Genomic DNA, 22,885 nt, shown 5'->3' with positions numbered 1-22,885 from the left:
GAAACTCCACTGATTTCTAAAGTCCTCCCTAAACTTGGCCTTAATACCCTTCTGTGGCCTTATTCTGCACTGCTCTCCAAAATGGCCTCTTAATTCTAATTAGACCTATTTCCTCACTGCCCCTCCCCAAACAACCCATGCTTCTTCCATCTCTTTGCTCCTGTCGTCGCTCTGTTGAGAAAGCTGCCATCATTGTTTATCCAAACTGATCCATCCTTTAAGGCAGTGGTCTTACAATATATTTCAGAATCATATTGGGGGGTGTGTAGGGGGAGAGTACTAGTTAAAATGCAAATTCCTGGGCTCTAACCCTCATATTCAGATTTACCAATTCCAGAATGGGGCCCAGGAATCTGAATTTTGAACAAACCTCCCAGGTGATTCGGGGTGGTCCCAAGCAGTCTATGATGGCATTTGGAGGAACACTGCCCTCAAGGTCTTCAGGAGTTTTGACTCTTCCGGGGCGTCAATGCTGCTCTTATGACATCTATCACAAACTTCAGTTCTTCTATTCTGATTTCTAGGTAGCAAAGGTTTTCGTTGCTCTCCCTCCTCCCCCCCGCCCCCACTCACCACAGTGCTTTTCATAACTAGAACATATCCAGGGGTCTTAATAATTACTTCCTGTTCGGGCGCCTGGGTGGCTCAGATGGTTGAGCGTCTGCCTTCGGCTCAGGTCATGATCCCGGGGTCCTGGGATCGAGTCCCGCATCGGGCTCCCCGCTCTGCGGGAAGTCTGCTTCTCCCTCTGCCTCTCTCTCTCTCTCTCTCATGAATAAGTAAATAAAATCTTTAAAAAAAAAAAAATTACTTCCTGTTCATTGGGAACTACTTCCTGATTAATTCACCCTAAGGGTGTGGTCTTGGGCAAGTTACTTAACCTCCCAATGCCTCACTCTGTCAGGGTAAATCGTGAATAAATATAGGACCTTCCTCATAGGTTCACTGTGAGGAGTAGAAGAATAATTATGCTTAATACAGTTTTAGAACAGTTCTCTGCACTTACTAAACATTCAGTAAATATTAGCTATTATTGCCAAATTTTTCATTGTCATCATCATTGTGATTTCAATTCTGAAAATTAAAGGTGTTCTTAAGGTTGTGCTATAAATCACAACAGGCCTAGATGTTATAATAATAATAATAATAAATTTTGTCTCAAATAATCTTTTAAAGGAATAATATTTCTTTATCCATCAAGCTCTAATTGAGTTCTACTTCAATTTTCTACCAGGACGTGGATATCCTATTGCAGTGCCCTTAAACACTTTTACAGAGAATAGGCAAACAACACTTCTCATATGATTGCAGAGTATGCTGGTGACTGCTAGGATTATTACCAAGTGCAGATCCTGGACCATGTGCTCTTTTAAATTGAAGGGTAATACACAAAATATTTCAATTATTTAATAAGAACTGAAAGTTAGTTTATTCTAAGAGGTTTAGTTATTTAAAATATTCCCTATGGATGATACGTAATGTCAAAGTCTTATATTTTCTCATTCAGAAATAAGAGTTTTGAACACAAGAAAATAATCAACAAACTGCTATGGACTGAACTGTGTCCCTCCCCTCCTCCCCCCAAATTCATATGTTGAAGCTTTAATGTTCAATGTGACTGTACTGGGAGACAGGGCCTTTAGGAGGTAATCATGTTTAAATGAGGTCATAAGGGTGAGGCCCTAATCCAATAGGCTTAGTGTCCTTATAAAAAGAGACACCAAAGAGCTCACTCTCCCTTTCTTCATGCTCAGAGGAAAGACCATGTGAGAATAAAGCACACGTCTGCAAGCCAGAAAAGAGGGCTGACCAGAAAGTGAGCTCTGCCAGAACCTTGATCTTGGACTTTACAGTATCCAGAATGATGGGAAAGTCAGTCTCTGTTGTTTAAAACCCCCAGTCTATGGTATTTGTTAAGGCAGCCCAAGCAGACTATCACAACAGTTTGTTCCTATTTAAATCATTAACGATCACTCATTTCATAGATGCAGCTCTATAAAAGGAGAGCATGTCCAGAAAAAGAATCATAATGAATATTATTAACCTTATTCTTGTGAAGTTTTCATGTTTCCCTGGACTCTGGGATCATAATATAAAATGAAATGAAAACCCACTGTAGCCCCTGAAATACCGGGCATTAATAAATCAGTCCCATCCCTGAGCTGCTGTCACCAGGATTATGCTGACGACACTAAACAGTATGTCAGTACCATGCAAAGGGGACACTGTCACAGTATGACTGTGCCACACAAAGGAGAAATCCACTATCAATTTGGACTCCATTTGGAAACATACAGTGACTCTTGTACTAAAAGGAATTTAAAATGAAAGGCAAGGTATTGTAGTGGATAAAGCACACCTCAGGCTTCACAGGAACGAGAGTCTACCCTCGGGCCTGCCACTTACCATTTACATGCCACTGAGCAAGCAAGTGCCTTGTGTGGTCTCGCATCCTCAAACTGCAATGGCGCCATCTTCCTGACAGGGTCTAGGTGGGAGTGCTCAGCCCAGTGCCATGTACGCAGTAGGAACTCAGTAAATGTAGATAATTATCGGGAATGAGTCTTGACGACAATCAGACTAATTCCTGCCCTACTGCCACAGCTAATGGGAAGAACAAGGTAGGACAGGATACCCGTGGGCTGGGTGACTCCCAGTCACAATCAGCAATCTAGTGCCTGGGAGTCACCCGGTCCTTCTGAACCAGCTTACATCTGTGTGAGTGCACATGTCACCACCACGTGACGGAAAGAAACATGTGACATTCAGGGGTAGCGCAACGTTATCACTTCGCCTCTGAAACATACAGAACGGCTGTCTCAGTTTCATATTAAGACATGGAAGGATTTGGTCACTGGTAATACCGGACACAACATAGCCAGTAATATCCTGAAGAATCAGAAAATGACAAGTGCTAAATATCTGAGTTCAGGATTTTGTTCTGCTACTAATTTTGTGTGACCTTGGGGAAATAAGCCAACCTATCTGACCTCTAAATTAGAGGGTATGTACAAAATGATCTCCAAGATCTTTTCCAATCAACTTCCAGGACCCAATTTTTTTTTTTTTTTAAACCTTTGAGGAGGTGTGTGGGATTACAATTAGGTTTCCTTTTGTTTTTATTTTGACTGTTAACATTTTCATCTTTATGCTTTATCTCAACAATTATTAAGATTACTTGCATTTCCAGTTTTAAAGTAAATCTGACGAACGAGCTAAAGAGTTCAAGGACTGTGTGACTTGCAAGCCAAGTGAATTGCATTAGGCCTTACTGTTAATTCCAAGCTTTCTCAACTAGTCATTTAAACTCTTCTTCCACTCCCCTCTCGCTGGACTAGGATACTGGAGAACTGCCTGGTAACAACTGTGACCTTGCAGGATGCCCACCACACTGTCTCCTCCTCCCGAGGGGCCCTCCTACTCCACCTTCTTCCCCGTACACAGCAGGTGGCCAAATGGGATTGAGGGGCTGGGATAGCAGTTTATACCTTGGAAGACCAAGAGCCTTCCCCATACATGGGCTGACGGACTTTCGATATAAGAAAGTAATACTATCCAGGACTCCTGTCTTCAGGGCCAGGCTTAAAGGAGTGTGCAGCCTCCGCTACAGTAAATGGAGTTTTGCTAAAGCACACAAATCGGCGGTGGTCCTTGGAATCTTTAAGTTAGGACCTCAACCCTAATCCACTTTCACTTCTTAAAAAACGCTGCCATCCTCCTCACCTGGCTGCTTTACTGAGCCCTGCCGGACTGGGAAACACAAACAGCCCTCTCTCCCTGTCTCCCCCAGCTCGGAAACATTAGAATCCCAGGCATGTGAGTCAGTATCTGCGGCGTCACGTGGCCGGCCACCCTCATCTTTTCACCATCATTGCCGTGATGTCTTCAGTTCTCACTTTGTGCTGACACCAAGTGATTTGCAGGCATTATCTTCACAGCCACACAATGAGGTAGACACTGCTATTAAACTCACTTTATTATGAGAAGTCTGAGACACAGAGAAGTGATGTAACCTGCCTGATGTCTCACAATAAGTCAGTGGTGGAACTGGAATTCAAACTCTGGACTGTGCGCTTCTGGAAGCAAACAATGAGCCATTATGTTGAAGGACATGATTTGCAACACCTCCCAGGGACTAAACTGCTGCTCTAGTTCGGGAAAGTTGGTCATCCGATGTGAAGACCCTGATCCTCTAAGGTCACTCTTAGCCTTTATCATCATCTGTTTCCAAGACCCCTTACTTTTCAGAGATTAAGATCTTTTCATCTTCAGCCTCAAAGGCAAAGTCAATCTGAGAGAAAGAAATAACGGCTGCTTAGTCACAGTGATTCATTCATTTTATGGTAAAGCTTCAGCCTCTGAGTTACCAAATCCATCCCGCAACAAGCATTTATTCTTGCCAGTCCTGAGCTTGACTCATGATACAGCTGCTGTGGTATGCGCTAACGTCCGCATCCTTCCCACTCCCGGGTACTCAGATCCCTTAGCTGTTTAGAGCCTGCCTGACAGCCTTAAGGCTTTTGTACTCTACGTTCATTAAGTGACAACTTCAGCAGACCAGATGCCAAGATTAACCACACATCTGTCAAACTTCTACCCAGTTGCAACTGGGTTTAGAAAGACTGCTTTCCCAAAGCTTGTATTTTTTTTGTGGATAGTCTTGTCAAAACCAACAGCTGTGCTAATCGAATAACGTGACATGTGAGATCACGGGCAGCTTCACTTATGACTTTAATCGGTACAGCATTATTGGTTGTTTACTAATTAGTCCTAGTCCCCCATCAACATTTTTAAGATGAACACTCGAGCCAGGCTGAAATGATCATTTATCTCTTGATCACACTCTGATTAACAATGCTGTCCCTGTGTTGACAACACACCGTGATTAAGGAGATTCAAAAAAGAAAAAAAAAAAAAGGCAAGGTAAAAAAGCTATGACTGGAAGGGTGAAGAAGTCTGGTAAAATTACCCACAGAAAGAAACTCAAATATAAGTTAATTGACATTTGTTTGAAGGTCAAAATCCTTTTTATATTATCTTGGTGATTTCTAACACATATGACAGATCTCTTGTACAAGTTTGAACTTAGCTACAAAACTCCTATGAATAAATAGAAGGATAGATTTTATAAACTCAAATTTTTCTTCACGAGCTATACGAATCAATCATACAATTCTCTGATAATCTTTCAAGATGTCACAGAACCCCAGAAAGCCCCAGTTGGGAATGTGACTCTATTCGTGCCAATACTTCAAATTTAATCTGTATCATTTTAAAAAAGGGGACACTGTATCCCCCCCAAGCACAGAAGACTATTCACCTGCTGAACATTCCTTAAATATTCTCTTGAATTTGTCAACATATTGTAGGACTATCCGTTTTATAACACATATGAAAATCCAACAGTTTTAAGGCACAACTATTGTATAGACGACCCTGGTAACCTTGTTCCTCTGAGACAATGGTTAAGAATAAGAATTCAAGACTTGTTTGACTGAACTATTACAAGGGCAGGTATTATCTGATAATTTGGTAATGTCTTAACAAATTTGTCGTACACCTGCTGCATTCATCTCTGCTTATATTAACATGCATAGAATTACTACTACTCATTTAACGTTCAACAACAATGGTTAGACATCGACGATGGGCCAGGCACAATTAATGGGTACTGGGCTACAGAAATGACAAAATGACACAAGTACTTTCTCTTGTGGAGCTTATATCCCAGTGGGGGCAGACAGATAATAAACAAGTAAGTAAAAATATACACATGCTTGGATGTTGAGAGTAATATCAAAGACATATTAAAGATATGCTTAAATATGCTCTGGCTGAAAGAAAATCCATCTATTCCATCTTTCTAGATTCTCTCAGCTCCTTCCTTTTTTTTTTTTTAAGATTTTATTTTATTTATTTGACAGAAAGAGACACAGCGAGAGAGGGAACACAAGCAAGGAGAGTGGGAGAGGGAGAAGCAGGCCCCCCGCCGAGCAGGGAGCCCGATGCGGGGCTCGATCCCAGGACCCTGGGATCATGACCTGAGCCCAAGGCAGACGCTTAATGACTGAGCCACCCAGGCATCCTCTCAGTTCCTTCCTTAAGCTAACTTATCACAGTGTAAAAATAAAATAAATGCCATTCTATAAAATAAATTACATTAACAATTATAGCAGGCCTACACAATAAAAAGTACAACCATGGTGTTAATTTGCTACTAAATGTGATAATGCAATGTATAATGTTGTTTGGCCCATTATTATTAATAATATTTCATCAAAGACCACAGAGTAAGGAATATCCGCAAATATTTACATGTCTGTTTAATAATTAGTACCATGCCATGTATTGGGATACAAAGAATTAGCAAATTATAGTCAGTCACACCCTTTAAAAGTTTAAAACATACGAACCAAGAAGTTACATAAAATTCAACTAGGAAAAGTTCAGGAGAGCATACAACAGCATTAGAATGAGAGCTAAAATACGATGTTATGCAAAATAGACTGTAGAGCGAGAAAATGATCAAATTTCCAAAAGGGGAAAGGCCATGAAGACTAGGAAGGACTTCAAAAGAGGGAGCGGCGCCAACTGCAACACAGCTGGAGAAATGCAGTACATCGGTGATATCGTTCTGGTGACCAAGACCTGAATTTATGAAGCCCTGGACGAGGATGATAGCATAGGCAGCAAGTTTAAAGGCAGGAACTGAGATTTATTTTGAAGATAGCGCCAGCTATTCTTATGACTAACTGGATTGAGGGACAGAGAGAATGTGGCGACTTCCACCTACCTACTAGGCAAGAGATGGCTGAAGTTCCAGCTTGAGGACTAGGCTGAGTCCGACTCATCACTGGTAACTTCAAGTGGCCCAATAGGCCAGGGTGGAGACTAGTCAGGGCCCAGCACTGGGACACCAAGGAAGAGAAAAAAGTGTTTTACAATGCAAAAGATCCAACAGCTAAGACTGGTGGTCAGAAAGACGCCAGTGTCTCCAGCAACAGTACAAGTACCAAAAACAGCTGAAAGAAATTACTTCTTGGGGCCAGAAAAATACTGGTGCAATTGATCGGGCCACAAAAATTACCCAGAGGAGTTGGTTTTGGAATGAAAGTTGATGAGCAAGTTAGTTGTACAGAAGCTGACTTTTAGATAATGGGGAAGCATCTACTACCTTATGAGCAAAGGAATGTGTAGGACCCATTTCATCAAAAAAGGAGAGTCGAAACCAATGAGAACAAATGAATTTTTTTTTTCCCTTAGGAAAAAAATTAAAGCTTGGAAGAGAGATGGTGAAAAAAGATACAGAAGTTAAGAGAAGAGAGTTTGAAGGAATGGCCTGAAGAGAATCAGATGGAATAGAGTGGTTAGGGAGATTCCTTCAGGTATAAAGCTTTTAAGACAGAAAAATAAAGCTTTCACAGTACGTGTGCTCAACCAAATGGACAGAACAATCCCAAATATGAAGAATTATACCTGGCTTTATGTGATAAATTGAAGGATAATGTAGAAAGAACAAGCCACATGACATAATCCTACCATAAAAGCATAATAGCATGACTCAGAGATTTAACCCACAGAAAGTTTTTTTTTAAAGATTTTATTTATTTATTTATTTGAGAGAGAGAGAGAGAGAGAGAGAAACAGCATGAGAGGGGATAGGGTCAGAGGGAGAAGCAGGCTCCCCGCCGAGCCGGGAGCCCGATGTGGGACTTGATCCCAGGATTCCGGGATCATGACCTGAGCCGAAGGCAGTCGCCCAACCAACTGAGCCACCCAGGCGCCCAACCCACAGAAAGTTATTAATAGGTCCTTTCTGTTTACAAAATAGTACAAACATGACATGCCCACCCAAAACAAAAAGAACTTTATTCTCCCTCTCTACCTTGCTTTTTCAAAACTGTGGATTAAAACAAAAATTTTTAATTATTTCAATGTCAATTTCAAGCTACATCCAACAGTAAATAATCCAATCTCAATGGCCAATCATTTAAAACTTTGCTTTGTTGGAATTTATGAAATGTACTCCTTTTTTTTTTACTTGAAAAGCTTTAAAGTTTGAAAGCCTGGTAGCAGTTGGTATTACCAACTGTTTTTGTTTTTAAAAAGCACAGTCCAGAGAGCTGTTACTAAGTGACAGTCCCTCACCCTTTCTTTTTTAAATATTCCACTGCCATTATAGTTTTTGCAAAGCACAGTTGAAGGGTAGTTGCTCAGGTGTGCCCTTTGATTTTTAGTACTAACGATTTTTTTTAGAAATCACCTTTATATACTGTAAGGCACAATTTAAGTTAGATGCTAGGTTTTAGATAACACTTCTACAAATATATTTATGTGTGCTTACATGTATGTTTATTCATGTGTTTATGAAGACTGAAGAGAGCCTCTCAATGTTTAGTTGCTGCTGTGATGGCTTAAGTGGAAAAAATTAGGCAAAAAGACTGCTTTAAAATTTAAAAAGAAAATGCAATTAATGCAAATAAAAAATAAAAATTAGGACTGATGTATTTCATGAAAACTGTGATTTTTAACAACAAAAAAAGATCAGAATTAAGGAAACCATGATATTTAACATGGCAGGGATAAGAAGAAAAACTATGTCTATTATATGCTGGCTCACTAAAACAGTCCAGGTGTAGTAACAGGATAATACAATCACCTGAAAATTACTTTGACCCATATAATATAATCCGCGGAGCATGATGAGTCTCTTTAGCAAATGCCTTTTCCCACCTATCCCTGTGTCACTGTTCTCTAGTCTCTGTCTCTTCCATCCTCCTAGATAGCAGGTCCACATCCTCTAGTGGGGAACTCCAGTGGCACGTGATTCCTGCAGGCTGGTTAGGTGCTTCTATGGGTTCTCACCAACCCGTGTGCACACCCTTTCCATACCACCTCATATTATAATTGCTGTAAGTTTATCTCCCTCCCCACTACTCTGCAGCTAGCCCTTGAAGATTGGGTCTCAATCTCTATCTTTTGAACACTGTACCTGGCAAACACGGTTTTCAAATTTAAAATTAGTAAGTTGTGTGCTGCCCTGTGGATATGAATTAAAATATGGGGCTACATCTTAAGACAAAAATCGAGCCACTCAACATACAAAGCTAGGCAACTTGCAGGAGACTGTGCAGGCTCAAAGCTCTAGGTCTTATAACTTCATAGAATAAGAAGTGAAATCATTTTTGTTTGACCAGCATGTTCATACATTCCACAAAAACAAAAAACAAAAAACACCAAATAGTGCTTGGCTTTGAAAGACAAACCCAAACAGGAAGGTATGTATGAGTTAATGTGTAAAAGCTAATTCACAATGGGACATAAATCATAAAAGAGTCTCCTGATGCTCTGGAGCTACTTCTACTCAAGCAGATAGGAATCCATGTTGCAACTCTAAGGGGAGATTGGATAGCGTTAAGACCTGACCCACCAGATGAGGCAGAGAGGGGAGAGAACTCAAGTGCTCATGCTTGGATAGATCCAAAGACAGTGCAAATATCAGCCATCCCAGAGCAGTGGGCAGTTTCTTCTTTTTGCTTATCTGGAATCTCTTTCTGCTTGGGTAGCTCTGTCTTTCCTCTGTTCTGATCTACTTGTCAAACCAACCTGAATCAGAGAGCAGTGGGCATAGCTCCCAGGAGGAAGATAGCCAGGCTGCAGAGCTTCTGGGAAAGCATCAGCCTCATGGCCACAGACAGCCCTGCTGCCAGGAACCTACCCGCGGGCAGGAAGCCTGTCAGCCACAGGGAATTTCAAGCCTGGGCAGTAAGTCCAGGCACAGAAAGGCGGCAGAGCTCATTCCCTTCCACCAAGTTGTTGAAATTGGTGTGGAAAAGACCTTGGCAGCAAAAGAACTGACCTTGCATGCCCATTATGGCAAAGGAGAGGAAAAAAGGCCTGTGTTGGAAGAATTAAGTAATGGCAACAGACTTCTGAAAACCAGCTTCCAGTCAATTTCACAAATTTGAGTTGTGGACTAGAACAACAGAAAAGATGGGGCATAGATGCTGGGTTCTCCCACTGAAACACGAATTCTTACAAAATGCGGTGGAACTCTAGAAAAGTTATGGGTCATCCCCTGGGAATATGCTGGCCACCTCAGTCAGTCCTAGTTTTAAATGACAGAGACATTCTGGGAACACTGAGACATGCTAACTGGACATTTCATCTTTCCAAGGTCCTTAAGAAGAGTATCCTGTTTTAGCAGTTTGGCATAAATGGACATCAAAGTAAAGGAGGAGTGAGCACTAGCATCCTTGCTCAATGTTCTAGAAGACAGTGGTGCTTTGATCTTCGCTTCCCGGTAAGGTCGTCCTCAGGACACAGCTCTCCAGGTGATGGTACGGCCAATACCACAGTTGCTAACCTTTCACAAAGACCTTAGGTAGCAAAGAAAAATCCGACAGCTCAGCACTAGGTTTTGCACTTTTCTTGGCAGCATGCTGGTTGCATCTGTCTATAAATTCAGCAGCAGCATGGTTTTATCATGGAAAGTAGGACGTGCCCTAGCAGTGTATATGCTTATGACTGTTCACATAAAAGAGAACCATAAGCTTACTGTCCTTGTTTTGTTTTTAAGCTGTAAAAGATAAGCTGAGCCATCATGCCTGTCATATATACATTCTCTCCAGTGCCACATTAAACAGTAAAAGAAGTGAAAATGACCCTAATCCTGGGCTGGGCTTTCCTGTTACTTAAAATTTAGTCCTATGTGTCTGTCACATACTCAATTCTGTTTCACATCCACCTGTACAACTCATAAAGGCAGAGAGCATGGTTATTATAGTGATGTCTGTGTGCTCAATGGTAAGTGTCCACTAGCCTCGAGGTGAAAAGTAACACCTCAACAACAGCGTCCCTGAACGATGAGCTGAGGCTGGGGATGGATACCTAGCTGCTTTTCGCGCTCCTCACGTCGCTCCCTGGCCAGTCGCTGCCGGTCGTCCACCCGAAGCACGGGAGGAGGGTCTGAAAAGGAGAGAAAACACATGAGCAGAAGAGCAGATTTTCTCATGATGATATAGTTTGATAATTATCTTTTTGTCTAGTAAATTCTATGAATAAAATATTACTATGTCTTACAACTGGTACACAGGACTATAGTTTCAGTGATATACTTTATTATTACAATTTTTTTCTGGAATTTCCAAGCATTTTTCTCTTGTTTAAAAACATTGTATGAGAAAGTAGATCCTAAGAGTTCTCATCACAAGGAGAACCCCCCCCCCTTTTTTTCTTTCCCATATCCATATGAGATGAGGGATGTTAACCTGACTGTGGTGATCATTTCACAATACAGGTAAGTCAAGTCATTATGCTGCATGCCTTAAACTTACAGGGTGCTGTATGTCAGTTCTAGCTCAACAAAAATGGGAAACAAGTTCTAAAAATAAAATAAAAAGACACACAGCCCGCCCCCCCCAAAACCCATGATGTAAAAACATAACTGCAGCCTTTTGACTTTCTATCCAGCAATATATACAATGCTTTGTGTTCCTAAGCTAGTGAACTTCTATCATTTTTATTCTTTAAAAAGTCTGTTCCTCAATAGCAAACAGAATCGTAAGTGAATTTCTATTGGATAGAGGTTCACCAGTTGGATGTAAAAAGTCCAGCTCTGAGGTCACACACACAAGAGTTCACTTTCTGTTCTCTCACCCGCTATGTAAATTTGGCTGAGTTACTCACCAACTCTCTAAGTCTCAAGTTAATTAGGGCATGGGTTTCATGGATATTTTTTTAAAAGATTTTATTTATTGGGCGCCTGGGTGGCTCAGTCGTTAAGCGTCTGCCTTCAGCTCAGGTCATGATCCCGGGGTCCTGGGATCGAGTCCCGCATCGGGCTCCTTGCTCAGCAGGAAGCCTGCTTCTCCCTCTCCCACTCCCCCTGCTTGTGTTCCTGCTCTCACTGTCTCTCTCTCTGTCAAATAAATAAATAAAAATCTTTAAAAAAAAAAAACATCATCATGATTAAAATAAACATATTTTTTTTTTTATTTTAGACAGAGAGAGAGAGAGAGAGCGTGCACAAGCAGGGGGACTGGCAGGCAGAGGGAGAGCGAGAAACAGGCTCCCTGCTGAGCAGGGAGCCCGACGTGGAGCTCAATCCCAGGGATCAGGACCCAAGCCCAAGGCAGATGCTTAACTGACTGAGCCACCCAGGAGCCCCCTGGATTTTTATTTATTATCTACCAAATGAGAATAAATAGAACCAATCTCACCTCACTGTAAGAACTAAATGAAATACTTGAAATGGCATTAATTATGGTGCCTCACACATAAGCCTCAGTTAACTCATTCATTCACTGAACACACGTTGAACATCAACTCTGCACGAAGCATCATTCTAGGTGCCAAAAAGAAAGCAGTCAAGAAAGAAAAAAAAAATCTCTGCCCTGGTGGGGACTGCATTCTACTCAGGGAGAATTTTATAAACAGGCTAAATAAGAGATATAGAATGAAAAAAAGGGGTTGGGGCGTCTGGGTGGCTCAGCTGGTTAAGCGTCTGACTTTGGCTCAGGTCATGATCTCAGTGTCCTGGGATGGAGCCCCACTCAGCTGCTCTGTGCTCAGCGGGGAGCCTGCTTGTCCCTCTCCCTCTGCCCCTCCCCCTCCTTGCACGTGCTTTCTGATAAATAAAATCTTTAAAAAAATGAAAAAGGGGAAAATATACTGAATGTTAGTTTGAGATAAATGCTAAGGGGACAACAAAGCAACAAAGGGGATTGTGACATGGCAGGAAGGGGGGTGTTTAACATTTTAGACAGGGGCCAAGGGAGGCCTAACTGATGTAACTTTTATGTGCAAAACCCTGATGGAAATGACACACACATGTGCAGATATTCCAGGAGATGGAAAGCAAACACAAAGGCCCTGAGATTAAGAGCACCTAATGTGCTCAAGAAATGGGTAGATCTAAGAGCCTGGAATGGAGTGAGATCGTAAGCAATCGGGCCAGACACGCGAGGGCCACAGCACGGGGCTCTCTGGTCACAGTGGGGACTCTGGATTGTACTCGGAGTGAGACACTGCTGGGGGTTTCCCAGTAGAGAGCTATACTAACGGGTTCCCTCTGCTACTATACAAACAAGCAAAATAATAATAACGATGATGGGGCGCCTGGGTGGCTCAGTTGGTTAAGCGACTGCCTTCGGCTCAGGTCATGATCCTGGAGTCCCTGGATGGAGTCCCTGGGTCGAGTTCCGCATCGGGCTCCCTGCTCAGCAAGGAGCCTGCTTCTCCCTCTGACCCTCTCCCCTCTCATGTGCTCTCTCTCTCTCAAATAATAAAAATCTTTAAAAAAAAATAATGATGATGATGATGATGATGATGATGATGATGATGATGACCTTAAGATCAGGTTTATTTTCTCCTGTCTTAAACTGACATATTTTTAAGATCTCATGTTAAAAATAGAAACCTAGTGGGACAATATTTTAGACAGCATGGTAGTGCTTCATCAGCAAATCTAAAGGCCCTCCATCCCAAAGGCCTCTTAAATGTCACAGAATTTGTACATCCAGGGGAAACAGAAACTGTACAAAGGCCCATCAGGAGCATGCATAAACCTGGCAGTGAGAATCATGAGCAAGACTAAGTGATGGTGTTTTATGCTTTTCCTTCCTTTTAAGGTAAGATTTTTAAAAACTGGTAAAAGGACCCCTCAGTAGCTCACACTTTTTATGATACTTCTCAGATTTACGGATTATTTATTAGATTTCAAATATTGTTTGTGTAAGAAAATATAGCTCCTGGCCCCAAAAGGTTTACTTCTGAAATCTGAAAATGGGCATGTGGACTCCAGCTCAGGCACCCGGTTATGGGCCATACACGGGGGTGCTTTACTGTCATGTTTCTGGTGAAAAGAAATGACAGCATGGCAAATGCCATTCTTAAGAAAGAACTATCCGAGAACAAGTCAAAATGAAGTCAGAATAAACCTTTAATGATTACCTATCACTTAAGTAATATTCCTTAAATAATGAGGTTTCCCATTCATAAACACTTACTTAACTATAAAACTCAAAAATCAACTTTATTTAAAAAGATGCATAAGCACATCACAGAAAGTCTCCATAAAATAGTTTAGGGGCGCCTGGGTAGCTCAGTCAGTTAAGTGTCTGATTCTTGATTTGGGCTCAGGTCATGATCTCCAGGTGGTGAGATCAAGCCCTGTGTTCGGCACGGAGCATGCCTGAGATTCTCTCTCTCCCTCTGCCCCTCTCCCGGCGCTCGTGCTTTCTTTAACTAACTAACTTTAAAAATTAACTACTTGGAATTATGTTTATAAATTCTGCCACAGACTATCGATATGAAGGATGTGACATTTCTAGCTTACTTTCCAGTACATGCCAAATTACATGCAAAATTTTGAAAAACAATTTTGAAAGGAAGATTTTAAAAACAACATATGAGTCAAATAGATAAATAAAAACTTAAAAAAAAATTTAAAAACAACATATGGGACACACACACCCTCACCCTCTTCTAACCCAAACCAACCCTGATGGCCCCAAATCAATAACTGTTATCAATAACCCAATTACGCACTATAATAGTTGCCTTTTAGATACACAGTTGGAAAAATAGCACAAGAGGTGATTTCTGTAATATTATTTCATATGAAGATTATGCTCATCACATGTAATAAACCGCATCCTGCCTGATCATATAAGAAACAAGGCTGCACATAGTGCTGCACGAATATATCAATTAATCACTATAAATAAGGCTGATGCTTATATGTCCAATGATTCCCACTGACCTTCTTTTGAGATCAGTGCTGAAATGATAATCACTATTACTTTGGAATCAGATTTTGAGGAAGTAAAGACTTAGGGCATGGTGACTGTGATATGCTAGATGATTTTGATTGGTTTAGGAACCTGGCATTAGAAAATATTGAATTGTAGAGGGACAAAGGTATTCAGGTTTTTTTTTTAAGATTTTATTTATTTATTTCTTTTGGGGGCGGGGTAGAAGGAGAGTGAATCTCAAGCAGACTCTGTGCCGAGCACCCTGAGCCCGAACGTGGGGCTCCATCTCAGGGCCCTGAGATCATGACCCTGAGATCGTGACCTGAGCTTAAGCCAAGAGTCAGATGCTCAACTGACTGAGCCACCCAGGCACCCCAAGGCATTCAGTTTAAATTCTGTTTCCATCCTTCTGATTACATAGAGAGAGAGTCACTCTGGTGCTAGAATGTCAATAATACTTATGGCAGATTAAAGATGGTGTGAATGAGGGTGGGGAGGAACAGAGCCTTTTGTTTTGTTCACTGCTTATTCCCATCTGCCAGAAAGGAGAATATTCAGTCAGCATCGGTTGAATGAAGGAGCAAACAACCTTCACTAACTTTCAGAGCCTTTAAACTTCCACTAACATGCACCAACGGGGCAAACAAACAGCAATCTTGTATTTAATAATAGATTAAAAAAAATTAATGCTAAGCAGTCAGTTTTCATAACCAAAAACTGATAAAAATTATCTTTCAAGCTAGATTTCCAAAAATGAAAAAATTGAATGGTTCCAAGTAAATAGTGAATGTTCTAGAATTCTCCCTCTCATTTCCATCCTTTACATCACTTTACCCTGGAGCAAAATCCAGGTACAGGAACTACATGAACATTATGAACATTTCACATCGTTTCCTGATAGATCTAACACTGTCAGAAGGAAAAGTTTTCAGAGCAACAGAATATTGCTGCACTCTGTTTTCAACCTCCTGCCAGGATGACTGAAGGGGGGGATGGCCACCCAAACTGGAGCACTTTTAAGGGTGACAGGAAGTGCTCCTGATATTCTGTCTTCGATGACATGCATGAACCTGGACCACAAATGAGAACTCAGTGACTGTCGAAGATAAGAAAATCAACTCACACTGACAAGGCTTGCTCAAGAGCTCACCAGTCTTTGACTTCTATCCGAACAACTACTGTTGATGGAATAAGTAACTTCATCAGGGCTTTGCATTTTACAAAGCACTTTCACAAATGTTATCATTTTGTTCTTTACAATAGCTCTATGAGCTGGCCAAGCACTTATTCCTTCAATGACGAGTTCTCACGCCTGTTTTCCAAAGGAGAAAACTGAGGGAAATGTCTGTGACCAAGGAAGGTGGCACAGTGAAATGTTAGAGCTAGTTCTTAAAACCAGATCTCTTGCTCAACCCCGGGCCCTTCTGCACATCATGGTACCCAGGGAGTCGTCACAAGTGGCTTGATGCAGCGGCCAGAGAAGACCTGGAGGATTCCAAGGCCTGCATTCCTCTGCGACAGAAATGATTTATAAATGCTAGTGCAGTTATTAGTGGCTCTTTTAAAGACTTGTGGTGGAGGAGGGCGCCTGGGTGGCTCAGTTGGTTAAGTGACTGCCTTCGGCTCAGGTCATGATCCTGGAATCCTGGGATCGAGTCCCACATCGGGCTCCCTGCTTAGCGGGGAGTCTGCTTCTCCCTCTGACCCTCCCCCCTCTTGTGCTCTCTCTCTCTCATTCTCTCTCTCAAATAAATAAAATCTTAAAAAAAAAAAAGACTTGTGGTGGAGGGTGATAAAGGGATAGGAATTAAGAGGGATTTTTTAATGAACTTAAGTTTCTGTTTTTTTTTCAGGTATATACAGTTCATGAAGAACATACCAATGTTCCCATCTAATCAGGTCACACTCTGAATCATTTGGAGGCAGCTGATGGCGTCCTCAAGAGCCATCACCCACTCTGTAGACATGGACAGATCGGTGACTTTACAAATGGTCTCTTTCAGTCTGGGTCCAAGTATTCACAGCTGAGAGTACTGGTCTTTCCCAGTTAACACGAGACATATTATGCCCACACTTATAAACCACAAGGGCCTTCTATACATATTTTAAGGATAAAATATTAACAACTTGAATGTTATTAACATCAAAGAGATGCTCTAGAGTATTCCAATGAATTTTAAGTTATCAGAAGGTTAAGGATGGAAAGACATTTAAGTAAAATTTACTGGGTTAAAAGAGGCCCCGAGAAATCATTTGGTCAGAATGTCCATATCAGGTTGAGGGCAATACTCAAAATATTCAAAAATTTAGTACTTACTTTACTCCTCCCCAACCCCCAAGTTCCAGAGAATGAAAATTAATAAACTGCTCTAGTCAGACATTCCCATGACTTATATCTCATAAAATTAAAAGGTTTTACTCAAGCCTAGCCCTCCAACATGAAATCTCTTCTATCATCCTTTGGAGACACTAAGGAAAACAACATGGTGGTTTTAAAAGGGAGACCTTCATATGTACCTCTGCTTATTTATATATATACAAGAAAGGAGACACATGATGCTCAAAAGGCACAATCTCAATGATTGCCAGAGAGGTGAGGGGTGGGGAGGAATGGCAGAATGGGTGAGGGGAGTGCAAGGTATAGACTTCCAGTTATGCAATGAGTAAGTCACAAGGATAAAAGGTACAGCACAGGGAATAGAGTCAAAACAAGGGGAAAACAGCATATACCATTTAGCGAATGTTCAATTCTCATGGTAAAACAAATGAGGTTTTCATGCTAAAGGATCCTCACTTGAATACAAGGAACCCAAGTCCACTAAAATAAGGCCTGGGAACACAGGGGCCCTGCTTTGCTCATCCAGTACCTGTCACAGTCCCAGGCACAGGACAATTACTCAGTAAGTAGTAGATGGTGGCTGAGTGGTAAGTGGATAAATGAATGGATGAAAGGCAAATTAAGTGGGGGAATCTCAGCCTGTTAATTAAAATTCCACTGAAACTACATATCATTTTCCATTAATGGCCGCTCATGCAGTCCATGCAATAGTACTTGTTAGTTGTCCTTCTTTTAAGCAACAAGCCAGATTTATCTGCTCTGTTAAGATCTTTTCCCACATGGAACCCCGCCACCCCCCCGCCAAACTAGGTATAATGGGGGAATGTTTTCTCTGAGGCTAGAAAGAGTTATTTTTCATCTTTATTCTCACTGATTCACTGTTCTTGAATGACTTCGGTCTTGGATGCTACACGAGGTAGGCTTCCAAGGCCCTCATGGGGGGTTCAATTTGTCTTTGCCTTCCTTGGCTTGTTTACCATCATACTGGACAGTGGTCTCTCCCAAGGGCCACACAATGGCTGCTGGATACTTGGAAGCAACTGCATTGTCTATTCAACTGTTTATGTTTACAGGCTGTTTGCTTCTTTGTATCACTGAGTGGAACAGACCATGAATCACAGGCTATTAAATGAAATTACTGTGTAGGTGTACAATCACTGCAGAAAATAGAGAACAAAAACGTAACTCTGTACCAGCTTTGCTATGTGTGAAGATTTCCTTAAATGGCTTTTGAAAATGTCACAAAAAAGATATGCAATAATGCTGGGCGCACAGGTAGAAAAAATTGTGTCGTATGCATCATTTCAAAAAAGAATAGGAAAATGATTACCTCTTACACATTGCTTGATAGTAAACAATGCACCCACATGCATCATCTCCCTGATTGTCAAAATGATTCTGGGAGGTGAGCAGGGCATGTGTTTGAATCTCCATTTTAAAAAGAGAAAATCAAGGCTTTAAGAGGGTCTCGGACTTAAACTTATAAAAGCCAGTATGAGTTGTCTGTGTTTTGGTAGCAGGACTGGAACTAAGCTCTCCTAAATTCTAGCCCGCCTTGGGCTTTAGGGATAACCTTTTTTTCTACAGTAAATGCCACGCATAGTACCTGGCTTATTTCCTGAGTAGTTGCTATTTTGTCCTGAAATAGCAGAGGGCCGGCTGGAGGCAGCAATTTTCTTATCTTGCACTTTGTAGCTTTCAGGCGCTATACAAATGAGACAAAAGAGAAAAGACCATATTTAGTTTCTTAAAATTGATTCAGAAACATTCACCTATTCAACATTTACTGTGAACCTCTGTATCAGGTACTAAGCTAGATTCAGGAAATAAAAAGATGAGGCTGTTACAACTCTTGACGGTTCTGCGGGAAGGACGCATTCAAAACTCAAGGTCCGTGGCTCGACTGATCCTATAGAAGTAGCATGTTCCAGGGTGGCCCCAGTTCATACATAAAGCAAGCACGGGGAAGCATGACTGGTATCCAAAGTCTCTGATCTTAGTTCTTAGAAAGTTCATGCATTAGGAACCCAAAATTCCAAGAACGTAACTACGTGGGTCACCAGAAAGGAGCCAGGACATAAAATTTACTAGGATTTTGATAAAGCCTCTGACAAAAGTTCCATAACAAAGATTATTAAAGAGACTAAGGGAAATGTATTCTAGGAAAGAAATGAAGGGCAGAAATACCAGGTAATTCTCTGGTTACGTCAAGTACAGGATCCCATACTGTAAACATATTACTTTCTTTACCCATATATATATATATTTTTTTTTAAAGATTTTATTTATTTATTTGAGAGAGAGAATGAGATAGAGAGAGAGCATGAGAGTGAGCGGGGAGGGTCAGAGAGAGAAGCAGACTCCCCGCTGAGCAGGGAGCCCGACGTGGGACTCGATCCCGGGACTCCAGGATCATGACCTGAGCCGAAGGCAGTCGCTTAACCAACTGAGCCACCCAGGCGCCCTACCCATATATATATTTTTAAGATTTTATTTATTTGTCAGAAAGAGAGTGTGCGCGCACAAGCAGGGGGAGTGGCAGGCAGAGGGAGAGGGAGAAGCAGGCTTCCCGCGGAGCAGGGAGCCCGATGCGGGGTTCCATCCCAGGACCCTGGAGTCATGACCTGAGCTGAAGGCAGATGCTTAACGCGCTGCGCCCACCCAGGCGTCCCTTTACTCATATTACTTACTTCAGTGTATTTCAAAGGATATTTATTTATTTTTTAAGAGATTTTATTCATTTATTTATTTGAGAGAAAGAGAGAGAGAGACAGAGAAACAGCATGAGAGAGGAGAGGGTCAGAGGGAGAAGCAGGCTCCCCGCCGAGCCGGGAGCCCGATGCGGGACTCGATCCCGGGACCCCGGGATCATGACCTGAGCCGAAGGCAGTCGCTTAACCAACTGAGCCACCCAGGTGCCCTCAAAGGATATTTAAAAGATGTCTGCTACTGTCTCAGATACAAATCATGTCAGAAACCAAGCCCATGAATTTCTGCCTCCTACTCTCTGCCTTAAAACCTGCTCTGCCCAGTCCTCTCCACCAACTGAGGCAATTCTCCCTTCCAGCTGATCATGCCCCAAACCCTGGACTCATCCTTGACTTCTGTCACTTCTCATGCTCAATGTGTTAGTAAGTTCTTTCACCTCTACCTCATAAAACATTTTACCACCTCTCCTGCTGCTTTTCTAGTCACCTCTTCCCTGTGTGACTACAATATCCTCTTACCCAGGCCACACGATCCTCCCACTGACCACCTTTAGTCTGTCTTCATCTTAGTAGCCAGAGTGATCCCCTTAAAACGTAAGTCGTGTCACTCCTCTGCTCAAAGCTCTCCGATAGCTCCCATCCTGCTCCGAGTAAAACCTAAGGTCTCCATCATGGCCCACAAGGTACCCCTTTCCCTCTTAATTACTCTGTTCTAGTCATCCTGGCTTAGTCCATCCCAGAACTTTGCATGGACTTGAAACGTTTTTGTCTCTGACACCCACATGGATTTCACTTCCTCTGTGACTCTGCTTATATGACATTAGAGAATCCCCTTGAATTGTTTAAAATAGCACCCCCATCACTCAGCACTTTGCACTCCTTCCCCTGCTTTGTTTGCAGCCCTTGCCCCTGACATATTACATATTCTCTCTCCATTAGGCTTTGGAAATTGGACATTATCTAGAAAATAGGAATGACTGCCTCAAAGTTTTTGAACCTGAAAAGGTGTGATAATAATTATGCTTTAAGAAGACTAAATTTAAAAACTATTCCCAAGATGTACTAAGAGGAAATTACTAAAAAAAAATATTCCCTAAATTTACCTTTGACCTCTAAATGAGGAATACACCGAATCTTTGTGGCTCTCTCTCAGTTACATATAGTATTAGCTTGGAAAATTGTAGATAATGGGGCGCCTGGGTGGCTCAGTCAGTTAAGCGTCTGACTCTTGATTTCTCAGGTCATGACCTCAGGGTCGTGAGATCAAGCCCTTCGACAGGCTCTGTGCCCAGTGGAGGGTCTGCTTGAGATTCTCTCTCGCTCTCCATCTTCCCCTCCCACTCATGCTTGTGCTCTCTCTCTCTAAAATAAATAAATTAAAAAAAAAGAACCACCTTCCTCCTTATTCTGCAAGTTAATCTTATTAAAATTGCTCATAAAGAAGTTGTTAAGAGGGGGCGCCTGGGTGGCTCAGTCGTTAAGCGTCTGCCTTTGGCTCAGGTCATGATCCCAGGGTCCTGGGATCAAGCCCCACATCGGGCTCCCTGCTCGGCGGGAAGCCTGCTTCTCCCTCTCCCACTCCCCCTGCTTGTGTTCCCTCTCTCGCTGTGTCTCTCTCTGTCAAATAAATAAATAAAATCTTAAAAAAAAAAAAAAGTTGTTAAGAAACATAACAGAAAGAAGTAGAATGTATCACATATTTGGAGTACTATGATTATAATTTTCCTTTTTGTTATAGAGCTACCTCCAGCACACAATAAGTAAAGCCTTAATTAGTAAGCTATTTATGGATCTGCTATTTATTATTTTTAGTTAACTGAAAAAGAATGAGAACGATTTGTTTAGAATTTCAAATGTATTCATTTCTTTCTTGCCTTGGTATATATGACATAATTTTTTTTTTTAAGATTTTTTTTTTATTTTTTAAAGATTTTATTTATTTATTTGACAGAGAGAGAGCGAGAGCAGGAACACAAGCAGGGGGAGTGGGAGAGCGAGAAGCAGGCTTCCCGCCGAGCAGGGAGCCCGATGCGGGACTCGATCCCAGGACCCCGGGATCATGACCTGAGCCGAAGGCAGACGCCCAACGACTGAGCCACCCAGGCGCCCCTTAAAGATTTTATTTATTTATTTCAGAGAGAGAGAATGAGAGAGAGCACATGAGAGGGGGGAGGGTCAGAGGGAGAAGCAGACTCCCTGCCGAGCAGGGAGCCCGATGTGGGATTTGATCCTGGGACTCCAGGATCATGACCTGAGCCGAAGGCAGTCGCTTAACCAACTGAGCCACCCAGGCGCCCTATATGACATAATTTAATCTTTCTCTGGCGATTGCATATCCGAAGGGCCCCCAGGTCCTGACAACAAACATCAATCCTAACTGAATATTATGTAACAGTCCACCATGAAGGAGATTAAAAAGACTGTAACACATGTTCAGTCCAAGTGACTTGTCCAAATAATCTCTGATAAGAGCTTTTTTTTTCAGGGGCGGGGGGCGGGGGGAAGAGCTATAGTTTGTTTTATCATCTTGAAATTTAAATGTAAAAAATATACTTGAATTAAACTGCAGGTCTGGTTACTTGAATCCCAATTTATCTACATCTGACTTCTACTGGATCTGCTCTAGCTGAACATCGATTTGCCTGCCCTCTTATCATCCGGATCTCAGGAATTCACTGCTATCCCGGAAAACCTTCTGGGTCCTACTCATAACAAGACACATTTGAAATCTTAAAATTTTTAATGCTCATGTAAAAATGACAGCTTAACTTAGTAAAGCAAAAGAAATTTTAAAAATGGTCAGTCTGTTTAGTCCAAGATTATAAGTTATAATTCTAACAATAATAATTTATAAATAATTGTTAATGTCTACCCTTTAGGTTAGACATTCATCTAACGTTTTCAGGTTATCTTTCCACTTTTCCTTCCGCCACTGTAAGAATCTTTATTTCTCCAAAAACCTCTCTGGTTAACACTCGTGATAAGACGGAAGATATAAACTCAAACAGATCTGGGCTCAGGTGACCTTCAGAAAGTTTGACCTCTCTGAGTAGGTTGCAGGGCGGGGGGGGGGGGGGGGGGGA

The 22,885-nt window shown here is 41.8% G+C and overlaps 1 protein-coding gene across 1 annotated transcript in view; it reads right to left on the bottom strand.

The window, feature by feature from the left end:
• Positions 1 to 22,885, bottom strand: part of MAP7 (microtubule associated protein 7) — a 172,525-nt gene that overhangs the window by 43,961 nt on the left and 105,679 nt on the right. Inside the window, exons 2-3 of the mRNA XM_021693162.2 lie at positions 18,701 to 18,799; positions 10,891 to 10,968 (exon numbers count right to left, since the gene is read on the bottom strand). Coding sequence (XP_021548837.2) covers positions 10,891 to 10,968; positions 18,701 to 18,799 — 177 coding nt within the window. The remainder of the gene's footprint in view (positions 1 to 10,890; positions 10,969 to 18,700; positions 18,800 to 22,885) is intronic.

The sequence above is a fragment of the Neomonachus schauinslandi genome, chromosome 8, assembly GCF_002201575.2.
Source record: "Neomonachus schauinslandi chromosome 8, ASM220157v2, whole genome shotgun sequence".
NCBI lineage: Eukaryota > Metazoa > Chordata > Mammalia > Carnivora > Phocidae > Neomonachus > Neomonachus schauinslandi.
This window is presented reverse-complemented; position numbering and strand designations above follow the sequence as displayed.